This window comes from Panicum hallii, chromosome 2, assembly GCF_002211085.1.
Source record: "Panicum hallii strain FIL2 chromosome 2, PHallii_v3.1, whole genome shotgun sequence".
Lineage (NCBI taxonomy): Eukaryota > Viridiplantae > Streptophyta > Magnoliopsida > Poales > Poaceae > Panicum > Panicum hallii.
The window spans coordinates 35,157,881-35,170,747 of NC_038043.1; the positions used below are offsets into that span (position 1 = coordinate 35,157,881).

Below are 12,867 nucleotides of genomic sequence, written 5' to 3' on the forward strand. Positions count from 1 at the left end.
ATGATTAAGTGAATTAATCGAGACATGCTTAACCTATGGCTCAAATGAAGGGGTCATAAGGCACGTGGAGCACCAACGGCGCGTCAGTTTTCTAGTACGATACGAATTCTGAATTCGATGAAACACCACACCACCTAGTCGGCAAGCCCAAAGCCCAACCTTCGCTAACCAGAGAGGCCTTATTTCATGGCACTTATTATTCAGAACAACACAGTCCATCCATAAACGGGATCAAACGGGAGGCATCATGCAGGACAATCGTATCCGTCTGCCTCTGGAAATTTGTCAGCAGCCCAGCCTTATGAGGGGGCGCCGAGGGAAGATGCCAACCGCAGGATGTCGCAGAAGACGCCTCCGGCCGTCACCTCCGCGCCCGCACCTGGCCCCCGCACGATCAGCGGCTGCTCCTTGTACCTCGACGTGGTGAAGGCGATGATGTTGTCGGAGCCGGAGAGCTGTGCGAACGGGTGGTCCCTCTTGTACCTACGCAGCTCCACTTGTCCCTTCTGGTTCACCGCATCCACGACTCCGACGTACCGTAAGACCTTCAGATGAACAAATAGTTCAGTCAGCTTCTATATTCAAGTTATCTCAGAAAGGCTGACCAAGAATGGAACCAAAATTGCAGGGCAGAAATGCACTGGACAATGCACTTGTCAAATCGCGACATGGGAATCAATAAAGCGTGAAGGTCTACTCACTTCGCCTGCAGCCTCTGCCTCGCTACGTTGTTTGGCCCAGTCCTGATCGAAGGATGGTAGCTTTTGCATGAATTCATCTGCTGATGAGCATGACTGCCATGATAAAAAAAAAACAAATTAGGAAGAGTGAAATACAGCAAGGCATCAGCTGTTAAGAGGATACTCTTACCGCAAGTGCCTCTGGCACAAGGCTCTTTACGGGAATATCAGAAAGTTCAAGCCTCAAACCAGATTCCCTTGCCAAGATGATAACCTGCTCCAGATTTTAAGAAAAAGGGACCAAATATGGTGACTATTGAAGAACATGCAACAAAAACATGAAAGAAAAGTATAATAAATTACTCCCCAGTCTTTTCCCTCTTACTTTGACAATGCAGCAGAGAATAAAGTTATAAGAAATTGCATTTTGGTTTGCTGATTTGGAATTCTTACTCAAAGAAAATATAGGAATTTCACCATGTGATTATTCGGAAAAAAAATAATATATACAAATATTAGGTTTAAGAAACCCTAGAAGAAAATATCACCAGAAAGAGTAGCCAGCTGAGCAGCTACAAACCAAATGAAGTATATTATCTACATCCTAAATGCTGTATATGTGTTGCAAAGATTCTAGCTAATGGAGATACAGAAACAAGAAGTTTTGTCTAGTAGGCTGCTTAATCGAAGTACAGTGCTTGGTATCAGAAATAATAGGTTCAATTTTCCAGAATTGCATCTGAACAGAAAACAAGCTCTACCTTTCGGGCAACATCAGTTCCAGATAGATCATCCCTTGGATCAGGTTCAGTGTATCCAGCTTCTTTGGCTTCAGCAACAACATCGCTAAAGGTCCTTGTTCCTTCAAAATTGTTAAATATATAACTCAATGTTCCACTGCAATTGAACAAAAAAAGATACTTTGTATCAGCCAGCCAGCAATATCATCATACTGAATCCATTGAATAGCACAGATCGTAGATCCCAAGTATTTGGTGCAAACATTTTTCTATGGTTTGTTTGTGGTTTACTAAAACTGTAGAGTGAGTGACACAGTAAAATAATCTCTCATGGTCCTGAAGCCGACAAACCTAAAAATGCCCTCAATACGCAGTATCTTGTCACCCGTCTCCAGAAGACCTCGCAGAGTGCTAATGATTGGCAGGCCAGCACCAACAGTTGCTTCATAAAAGTAATGAGTGTAGGAGGCACGCTGCAGAGTCCGTAATTTCAGGTACTGTATACAAGGAAAAAAAGAAGTATTACTTAATGAATAAACACTGCAGCAGCAGAAAATGCGGCATGGAAATTGTTATAGGTTCTTTTGGCACTAAGCTTTATTTCCTTTCCTATTTGATTTTCCTTATCTGATGTTCATATATGATGCACAGAAGGTGTTTAAAATTGAGATCTTCATGGTAAAAGCTAATAGATCTCAGTTACAGAGATTATGTTTCAATATTCAGTAGGTTTATATATTTAAGATCACAGAATAGCCATGATCACAGTTGTTAATGCAGTGAATGGGCACAAAGTATCTGGAGGTCAATTGAAGTACTGTCAATGATGATTTAATAGCTATTTAGAGTTATTTCAAGACAAAATTTATTAAAAAGAGTTTCAGAAGTCAAATAGTTACCCGATCAAGTGGCCCAGAATTTGCTTTCTTATTCGGCGTGATCACATGAATACCCTTCTTTAACCAATCGTAATAGTGGGATGCTATACTTGTATCTGCTGTGCAGTCCACCAAAACCTTGTTCGGAAACACATGATTATCAGACATATGGCGAACAAAATTAGCAAGATCAGCTGGTTCTGCTTCCTTTCGTAGAAGCTCTTTCCACTGGGTCAAATCTATTCCCCTGTAGAAACGAATTGGGAAAATTGTGAAATATGAAGGAGAACATAGTTATAGTAGCAAAACCCCGAAAGAGTAATGTCAAGCTTTAGGTCAGGAAAAACAGATACTGGTAAAACAAACAAAGAAAAATATTCACAGCGGTTCGAAAACACAAAATTTCTGAATTTGTAACCTAACTATAAGCTGATTCATTCTTTTGTAAATGCACCTGATCATACAGAGAAAATAAATATCTAACTTCTTAAATGTTAATTTGTCCATCTACATACTACATTGTTGCCTTCTCAATCATTATCAGGGCAGCTCAGGCCAACAAAAGAGAGGACCAGAGAAGTTGTAGGCACAGTGCCCCTTTCACTAAATCAGTGCAGAGGATTTATTGAACAAAGCTTAGCATTTTCTTGAGTTCTGACCAATAAAATAGTAGGTTCTTTGAAGCAATACAGCACACAATGCACAAAGAGGAAATAAGAATTCAATTACATACGTGTCACTCAAAAGCATTGTACTTGAGCCAGTTATTCCAATGACACGCAGATCAATGTTCATATTTTCCTTGAGAACAGCAGCCTGCAGAAAATGTTAAATGAGTACAACTGCAGAAATGCTCTGAGGTCCTGCAGAGGAATATTGGATAATGTTCATGAAATTACGACTGAAGATACCTGATCCTTCAGCTGGTTAAGGAGTGTCCCACCAATTAAACCAGGTCCAATGATTCCGACAGCAAGTGTGGTTGTGGAGAGGAAGAACCTTGAGTGAGCAGCTCTCAGAGCCCTTACACAATCTTCTTGCTTCAATACAACAGTAATATTGTATTCACTGCACCCTTGAGCTATTGCTCGAACATTAATGTTTGCCTGCATCAGTAATCATAGGTTCATAAATCCAATAATGGAATTCCCAGTCTAACCAAACTCAGCAATTTATAATACCTTTGCTAACGCATCAAAAAGCATTGCACTCACTCCAGGAGTGCTGGCCATCCTCAAGCCAACAGCAGCAAGAATGCTACAACCCTTAATAACTTCAACCTGAAATTAATTATTTGCATCCTAATAGTATTATAATTGATTCAAATCCATACAACAAAACCTTTGCTATACGTTCACATCACAACTCAGTAAGATATTTGTGTTAGTAATATCACATCTGTAAAGTGTAAACAGGACAAGGGAAATACAGAACTACACTACATTTGACTATTTGAGCAGTGTTCCTATGTTTTTTTGTTTACTGTTGCTGAACATTTGGAGGCGGTCTTTGACCCCCAGTCATCATACTAACATAGAATAAAATGAGCTCATTTTCAATTTATTCTTTAGTGGCTGCAACATCAAGTTAACATGTCACTGTTCACTTGCACGACTCATTAGATTTATTATGTTAAAGTATGAAGTACTATGTTCGTGACTTCGTGTTCTTGCTTCAAGAATTTTGCATCAACATGTGGGGTGATGTTACATAAGGTTCGCTTGGGGACATGTGTCAGATTATCCTAGTCATGCTTGCTCAAGATGAGGAAGCTTAATACATTTAGACTGGATACAACATCGTTCCATTCTTGAAACTAGTTCATATTTAAGTCATGTTTGTCAAAGAAAGTATTCAAATAATCTCTGCAGAAGACAAAATTACCTTAGATAACCTCCCTGCTGCTAATGCCTCGCGAAACTTAACATGCAAGGCAGCAGAGACTGCAGCAACTTCCTTTTCTGGAACAGCAAAGCATATGGAATGTTCACTGCTAGCCTGCACGATAATTTGTAGTGAGGAAGAACCTAGATGAATCGTATGTATGTACCAAAGATAAAAAGACATTATCTACCTGAGATATCATGATAACATTAGCTCCAACATCTTTGACAGCACTAAATATGGCACTTGATGTACCTGGAACACCAGCCATTCCAGTTCTGCAATGAAGAATCAGTGACTACTTAGGCAATTGAAGAGATAGTTTTTTTTTAACAACTACATAGTCAGGCTATCCCATTGTAACACCTATGAATTTATTCTCATTGAGTTAACATTGGAAGATCAGCCAAAAGAAGAATCTAGAGTTTACATTTCCAACAGACATAGCACCAGTTTTTCTTTTGAAGCTAAAGAAGATCATGGAAGTTCATCATCACAACAGTTAATGACTAAAAGAATAAGGAATTAACTGTTTACAACTCAGAGGTTCAAAAAATGAAACTAACTTACCCTTCAACATTGACAAGGGCCAAGTTATCAATAGTAGCAAATGATTTGACACAAGCATCTAAATCGCCATTATCATTGGCAGGCTGCCTGCAAATCATGGTTCCAGGGGCAGAGATATTGAACATGTTCCTAATAACAATGGGGATGTTGTCTTTCATCACAGGTATAATGGTGCGTGGATGCAACACATTTGCGCCAAAATATGACTGCATAAAACAAATTTGAGTAAATTAATGAGTTTTAGTGTTCTAAGAGATCAAATAGTTTGGGACAGAAAGAATGATCTTAGAGCATACGGAGTAAGAACTGCGGCAGCCTATTGTTCAAACATAGCTAAATGATGGGTGCAAGCAAATAAACATAAACAAGTGTCCCAAGGATAGAAAAAATTACCATTTCCCAGGCCTCCTGATAGGATAGCGTGCTTAAGATCACAGCCTCACTAACTGCATTAATGAGATGCTTTTTAATCAGATATATATTTAACTCCTCAGTACAAGAGAAGGGATGTTCTAATAGACAACTAGACAATTCCAACATGTTTGGTTTTTGAGATTTCTTAATGCATATATAAATATTTAGTGGATGTTTTTTGTTCAAAAACTTGATTTGCTGATATATTTTGCACATAAACTAAAACAGAGTGATATAAGTACTGGTAGATTTTTATATATTGCATCCAATTCTTTGATAAATGACCATGGAAATGCATTCAATACCAAGCACACAGCAGTAACAATTAATGACAATTGCAGAGGCTTCTAATTAAGTGAATACCTTAATTGTTTCTTTTAAAGTATCATAAGGGATGAGCATATAAATAATGACTCTGGAAAAAAAGTGTCCCTTCAAAATATGATGTCTATCTAAATATGTGAGGAAATATCTTGATGTGAACTCTATTGGGGTACATTTCTGCTAACCCTTCATGTCAACTATTTGACAGAGTTGGATGGACAAGAATCAAAGGGATGTGAGTATGCAGGGTCCCTCGTAAAATGATTTTATTGGTTCATTAATAAGCCATTCGTGGATTGACCATCAATGTGACCCGTCACATCCCTTTGAATCTGATCTATCAAAATCTCATCCAACAGCAAATGCAAAGTGTTATCATGCAAAATTGAGTTTGCACAGTATGCTAATGCTAATTTCAGCAAGTTAAAATCTATACTATAAAGAACGAAAACTTTTGAAAACGTTTCTCACCTGGAACAGGTCCACCGTACCCCTCACGCTGGACCCACTTGTCAGGGTTGAGGGAGGTGGGAGGGAGGGTAGACCCATGAAAATCGTGAGTTAGAGAATGTTTCTACCAAAAACGCATTGTTTTTTTTCACCAACGGTGAACCTACCCGCACCCCACCGGCACCGAACTCCTCTCGCACCCCTGTCCCCAACCACCGGGGCGCCATCACCCCAACTCCAAGCTTGTCGCTCGACCGCCACGTTGCGCCTCAAGGCTGCTGGGCGCCCTTAGCAGCGAGTCGGCGGCTGCACCCATCGAGGACGCCAGGAAGGCCGCAGAGGGGCACAAATCCGTCCACCTCCCAACCCTCCCCTGCTCCCGTCTCCTGCACCAAAGAAGATGCGGCGAGCCCACCGGCGACCGGGGCCTGTTCCCCAGCACCACCAGACCAACACGACGCCTCCTAGCCCCGTTGCCCGCTCGAACGGCCACGCCCGGCGCAGAATGCCGTCCCGGCATATGGCGGCCGGCCACGCGAGCAGCTCCCCACACCAGCCGTCAGCCCAGGGAGCACCTCCACCATCCCTAGACTGCGCCATGGCCCTCAGCTCGCCACCAAACGGACCAAAGTACCACGTGCCACGGTGACCTCCATGGCCGCGGCTCGGCCATGGTTGTCGCACGCGTTCCGGCCAGTCCAAGTGAGGAACAAACCAACGGGCCACTCCTACACCATCAGCACCCTCAACTCCTCCTCACATACCACCCTAAACCAACCCCTCACTCCCCCAAGCTCTTTGCTCACCGGCGGCTCACCTGCAAGGCATGGCGACGGACAGAAGCGAGGAAACTAGAGGATCGACGGCGACAGGGGATGGCAGGGGCTGGGGTTTGTTCAAATGGGTTGTTAGGGGCTCAGTGAAGCTGATGGCTCGAGGAATTTGATGGAGATGGACTGATAGCAACGAATTTTGGCAAGAAGATGAACTCGGCGCAAGGAGAATGAACTGACAGTAAAGGAGATGAATGGCGCCAGGGAAGGGTATTTATTCAAATTCTTCACCGTGATCCATTGCCACCTCCTATCTGCTTGCTTGGACGTGTTTGAGCTGCGAGATCGACGCATGTTGAGCTTTGAATTTGCCCGGGAATGCATCTTCAGGGCACCTGGGAAGAGATAAACATGTACTGTAGCGGTCTGAATTGAGTTCTAACCCGTGCAAACCCTGATATTTGAGCCTCTTTTTCGCCGAATTCCATTACCAAACCTTGAAATTGGTCAATACCAAAGTTGTAGCACTGACATTTGGCTACACTTTTGCTTTCAGGCATCCTCAGATTCGGCCAAACTAAAAATGGCTCTGAACATGGCAGGTTCAGACAATTTTCAGAATTTCAGAAACTTGTTTCAATCTGCTTGACTTTGAATTCAAAATTAAGCACTTTACTGATCTTTTCCATGGAAACAAATGGCACATTTGTAAAGCCTGAACATCCAGCATTCTATTTGGGTAATTGTCATCCATAGTTACTACACAAAATATCATTTTATTTATGTCCAAAGTTTGCCATTTTTTCTGTTTTTCAGACTTAGCAGGATTTCTCTAAGTCCTTAATTTGAACACATCTGATTCAAACTTTGGGGCCTTTAAACAATTACAAATCTTCCCCCATTTGTTCCAAGCTTGATTCCATTGTAGAGTACATAGTTTGCACTAACTTTTTATGTTGACCAAAGGTTGACTTATATGCTGTAAATTCTAAAACAGCCTTGATTCAATTACCGGTCTTTCACGGGTAGAGATTTAACTATCCAGACTTGTATTTTAATGTTCAATAGGTATCTTTGAAAACACATACTCGACGTGTGTTTGCTCTACTTAGCCTATTTCAAAAGCAAGTGTGGTTGTTTCATCGGCTTGAAGTGCACTTAGGCACCGAATTTAAATATAGAAACTATGTAGCATTGGCATTTATATTGGTTGAATAAATACAAAATATAGAATATGTATACAATAGTAATAGCTTGTCGCACGTACATTTTACTAGTGAAACAAAAAAATGTTAAGAATATGCAGAGTCGTATAGGACAAACCTTTTCTAGGATCCGCACTAAATACCCCATCAACATCAGTCCAGATAGTGACCTGGCGCGCCCTTACAAGAGAACCAATTATGGCTGCTGAGAAATCACTTCCATCTCTTTTTAGAGTCGTAGGTATGTTTTCTGCAGTACTCGCAATGAACCCTGTAGCAACTATTATCTCAGCTGGTTGTCGAGAAAACCATTTCTGAAGCCGCTTCTCAGATTCTAAGTAATCAGGGTCTACTTGATTAGAACCACTAGGTTTTACAACTAGAACTTCTCTTGTATCCATCCAACTGCATGGTGCTCCAGACTGCATGGTTTAAATGCTATAGCATAGGTCAATTTGTTCACAAAGGTAAACACTAGATTACATTACCTGTGCCATGTAACTGTAACAAAGGGAAAGCAGAAATAATATCCTTGCTTAAGGACTAATCATTTACTAGCAAATAATTAAACCCCTAACCACTATGTGAATTGTATGGCACTTGGAGAAAGCAGTAGGAATGAAGTCACTGGTCCTGTCAATGTTCAGTGACTATGAATCTGTATCATCTGAGTACTGAACCACATAAGTACATGGTTACACATGATAACAGAATTTCGGATAAGAACTGGACAAGAGCAGTAAATCATGGTCATTTCACACAATAATGGCTTTGTAAAAACTGAGCTTTAGGTATTCAAGAATACTGAAGAGCACTAAAGGCTGAAGCAAATTTGAAAAGTTTTGCTTCGCCAGTGCTGCAAAAGATGACCCCATGTGTTACCCTCAATGATACTGTTTTATTTTTCTTGAATAAATTGTTCAGTCAGCAAGGTACAAAAGTCATCACAAGTGCAAATACTATTAAGTGTTCATGTCCCTCATTGTTGGTGAGTTGGACATTAACATAGCACAAGGCCACTCCATGTAGAATCATGCCAATTCTGATGTTACAATGCATAAGTTCGCAGTAGCATTAATAAGCTGTTTAAGTCATAAATAAATTGTACAGAGTTGTGAAGATTTTTTGTGTGTACCTTCTTTATTGCATATGATAACATCTGCGCGGACCACAACTCTCCATGCCCGACAACAAAGTCAGAGAAAGATTCTGTCGCATGCCCAGCTGCAAAAATTATAAATAACTGTTGATGTAAGTATTATAAATGTCAGACAAAAAAATTTGAAGTTACCACTAATCTAGGGTGTATTTGGTAACCTCACCTAACCTTACCTAACAAGAATATCTAATAGTCAAAGCAAAGTGTGCCAGTGGATAATGTGACTACTCAACCAAATACAGAACCCCAAAAAAAAAGTATAAAGCTCCATGGGACTAACTCTTACAAGAGGATGGTGCTTTCAAAGTTTTGGTGTACAAGTCAATGCATGATGAATTTAGCATACGGCATACTGCAGACATCAACGAGGTCCAGTTTTATAGAAAGTCCCAGGCACTAGGTGGGCAGTTGGCAGCAAATAGGCACCAAGACAGAGGTTAGCGCCTAATGCCTAGGTAGGCCAGGCGATATCCTTTTTAAAAAGTGCAATGAACTCTCCAAGACAGAAAAATAGAACAAGAAAGGATTCAACAATCTGAGAATACTTCCAGATCTGACAAAAAAGAATCATCACCCAGGAACATGAACATGAACATGAGAAGTGGGGAGTTTGCAGTGCAAACCTATATAAATTGCACTGAGCATTGCTCGCAAGTTGCTGACATCTGAGTGCAACTGAGACAAAAATCTTGCAAGATCTTCCCCATCAAGAAGATCCTTTGCTGCAGCCATATGCTTCTCAAAAATTTCTTCCAGTGCTATCATATATGAATCATCCCTTGACTGAGCCTTATGTACAAGGTTGTACATCATGTCAGTTACTTTGGACATTGCAGAAACTATGACCAGCTTTCTCTCAGAAGAATCACCAAGCACTATATCTGCGACACTCTGAATTCTTTGGGGCGTTCCCATACAGGTTCCCCCAAACTTGTGCACAGACCACATATCACCTTTTGGAAGATATGTATTAACTTCATCTTGTTCGACTGAAATAGCTGCTGCAAGAAAAAAAATACATATGTAAAGAAAAGCAACAATTCTTAGCTGGTAACATATCAGGGTGAGAAAAGGTTAACATTTTCAAGTTGAGACAAGGTTAGAATGGTTGTGCTAAGGATAATAAAACATTTGCAATGCATGATGGAAGGCAGAACTACCAGCAGCTGGTCTGAGCAAATTTGTCGAATGATGCTTGTGCAAACTTCCTTGAGACTGGCCTATCCTGAACAAGGTAGCAACAGAACAAAGAGGGTATTAACTTGAGGGGTTTTGGGGGCAAAGCTTAAATGACTGGAATAGAAAGGAGTAATGATCCAATTTAACATAATGAAGACAACATAACTAGACTTTGGAAGCTAATTATTCTGGACTGAAATATACATTTTAAGAAAAGTGGTTCTGCTAATATCGGACACTGAATGCTAAACATACAATTGAAGCTTGCAAGGTGGACTGAAACTAGTGAAATGGTCAAATGACAACAAGGTCCTGATAAGTTTGGAATTTAGCCGTAATGAAAGTAGGCCAGGTCCTCTAATTGAAAAGATACACTACTAGTACACAACAGAAATCACACAAAACACTACCTTAGGGAGCCTCCCAAAGATCGTTCTTGAGTTAAGTCATACTTCCAACATTGTGAGCCCGTTTCCCTGTGAACCAGTATAGCATTTAACACAATCAGGAGAAGCTAAAAGAGTGGCACGCCATACTCATATATCAGAGGGGGTTTTTTGAGAACACAGAAATAAGATATTAGATGGCATAGACTCCTGTAAATCTTGGAGGGAACAAAAAAAGTAACGTGAAAAAAAAACAGACTGGCCAATCCACCAAGATGTAATGTGGAAACTAAAATTGGTATTTTACTGAAGTAATATTCAGTAAAGTTCACAACAGCGTCATAAATTCCAAAATACATCACTTCTCATCTACTACTTCCACAGCTAATTGAGCCCCGCATATGATGCATGAATTTCAAGTTTGTGCATTTATGCTCCCAATTTCCGTAGCAGGATCTGGACAATACGAGCAGCTATGTGTTAATACATAGCTCTGACCGTTCCTGGCTTTCTTATTCTTAGACCAAATCCAATCGGAACAGATGGACCGTCCATTTCCTAGTTTTGCCAGTCCCTAATTGACTTTGATACAAATTTTACAGGCCGGACAAGACCAACTCTAGCTGAACATCAATCATTCTGATACTGATACCATGCACGATTGAACAAGCATGTCACCGGTGGCTGTGTTCAGAGAGCAGGCACAAAGAAATTGCAACTCAATACCGTACGCCAATCTTGCCCCAACATCGCGTCCACTATCACCAACGCGAGGAGACCGTATCCATCCGATTCTAGTCCCGAATGGGCATGAAAACCACATCCCACCCACGATTTGTGCCGCCTGATGAAGATTCTTCCGTCGCTGGACGGCCCCGCGCCATGGGAACCGGGGCCGCCGCCACGACCGCAACACGCAACGCCTAGCCACACGAAGACAACGCGGTGCGCGGAGGCGGAGGCGAATGGGGGTAGCGAGCCAGTCCGTACCTGGCGGAGGAGGACGCGCGGGTCCAGCGGCGCGCGGCCGCGGCGGCGGGAGGGAGCGGGCTTGCGACGGCGAGGCCCCGCATCTCCGCGGCGACGGCGAGAGCCGAGAGAGGGAGAGGGAGGGAGAGGAGCAGAGAGGGTGCAGAGTAGGCAACAGGATGGCTAGACGCCAAAAACCCCTCTTTAACCCTAATCCCGCGGGATGCGGCGACAGTGCGCCTGGCTTTTCACGCCGTCGATTGGCAATTATGTTCACTTTAATATTTCTGCTGCTTTCTTTTTGTCAAATTCAGGGATGCTTTTGTTTCTACTAGTATAGTTGGGAATCTGAACATCCATGTGAAAGTCATTAAAAATCCACTTGGTTCCGCATGCAAAGTATGGGAGGGTTATTGAGAATGGCTTTAAGAATAGCTACTGGAAATACTTCCCAACTACTAATATACGGTGCACCAGGAAAATAATGTGCGTATTCGGTTAGACATGTGTTTCTCCTTGAAAAACACATTCTAGTTTACTCCGCGCGTATCAAAATATAATAATTACTGAGTCTATCCTTAGAGAGAGAAAAAATTAACATTTACCACGTTTAAAGAAGTAAACTGTGAAAATATATCCGCGGATGTAATAATGCCTTTTTATTTTCAATACTATTTATTTTTCCATAAACTTTGTCAAACTAAGAATAATTTGATTTAGAACAAAAAGATTATTATATTTTAGAGTGAAGAGTGTTGGAGTAGTTGATAAATTTCTATAATCATTGATGTATGGTAAAGGAAGCATCTTACAACTTTGACTTTTAGCTTTAAAGCTAAGGACGGCGCTATGATAACTAATGTCATCAGGAACGGAGTTCGTAGGGGACCATGGCCCCATGCTCCACATACACTCTTATGTGAATATATTATTTGCTATGATAAATTTATTTGGAGAATAAAATACATTGCAAAATATAATCAGTTGGTCCATTTTATATGTGATTCCTAGGTTCGTCAATGAATATCACTTTACTCCGATACTCAGTACCACCGTGTGTTCTCCAATGGCTTGATTGCAAAATGATGGAAGCGTACTTATCTTTTAAGGTTGTGATTTGTTTGTCTTTCAACAGACAGTGGCGGAGGATGAATAAAAATTGAAGTATGGCCGAGTTGATGATTGAAGTGTGGCCGAGTTGATGATCATCAGCGCTCAATCCTTATCCACAGCAGCAACGTAGTAGAAATGAATAG

General features: G+C 41.2%; 1 protein-coding gene across 2 annotated transcripts; it reads right to left on the minus strand.

Moving 5' to 3' along the window:
* Nucleotides 1–37: 37 nt before the first annotated feature.
* Nucleotides 38–11,730, minus strand: LOC112880340 (bifunctional aspartokinase/homoserine dehydrogenase 2, chloroplastic). 2 transcript variants are annotated; one of them, XM_025944907.1, is made up of 19 exons: nt 11,633–11,730; nt 10,667–10,732; nt 10,238–10,302; nt 9,701–10,075; nt 9,054–9,142; nt 8,037–8,340; nt 5,146–5,198; nt 4,753–4,958; nt 4,373–4,460; nt 4,183–4,296; nt 3,480–3,578; nt 3,210–3,404; nt 3,032–3,114; nt 2,320–2,545; nt 1,772–1,917; nt 1,442–1,577; nt 871–954; nt 702–794; nt 38–545 (listed from the first exon to the last, which is right to left on the minus strand). In XM_025944907.1, the coding sequence occupies exons 1-19, from the start codon at nt 11,713–11,715 to the stop codon at nt 300–302; spliced, it is 2,751 nt and encodes a 916-aa protein (XP_025800692.1). In that variant the 5' UTR covers nt 11,716–11,730; the 3' UTR covers nt 38–299. The 2 variants fall into 2 exon arrangements, with proteins under 2 accessions (XP_025800692.1, XP_025800691.1); XM_025944906.1 differs by having other exon boundaries at nt 9,701–10,078.
* Between the last annotated feature and the right edge of the window lie 1,137 nt (nt 11,731–12,867).

Excerpts from the sequence above, each read along its gene's own strand:
- LOC112880340 (XM_025944906.1), bottom strand. The coding sequence starts at position 11,715 with ATGCGGGGCCTCGCCGTCGCAAGCCCGCTCCCTCCCGCCGCCGCGGCC. Across the intron at positions 9,143-9,700 it reads GCTCAGTGCAATTTATATAG|CTGGGCATGCGACAGAATCT; the intron begins GTTTGCACTGCA and ends TAATTTTTGCAG. Across the intron at positions 1,918-2,319 it reads ATTCTGGGCCACTTGATCGG|TACCTGAAATTACGGACTCT; the intron begins GTAACTATTTGA and ends CCTTGTATACAG.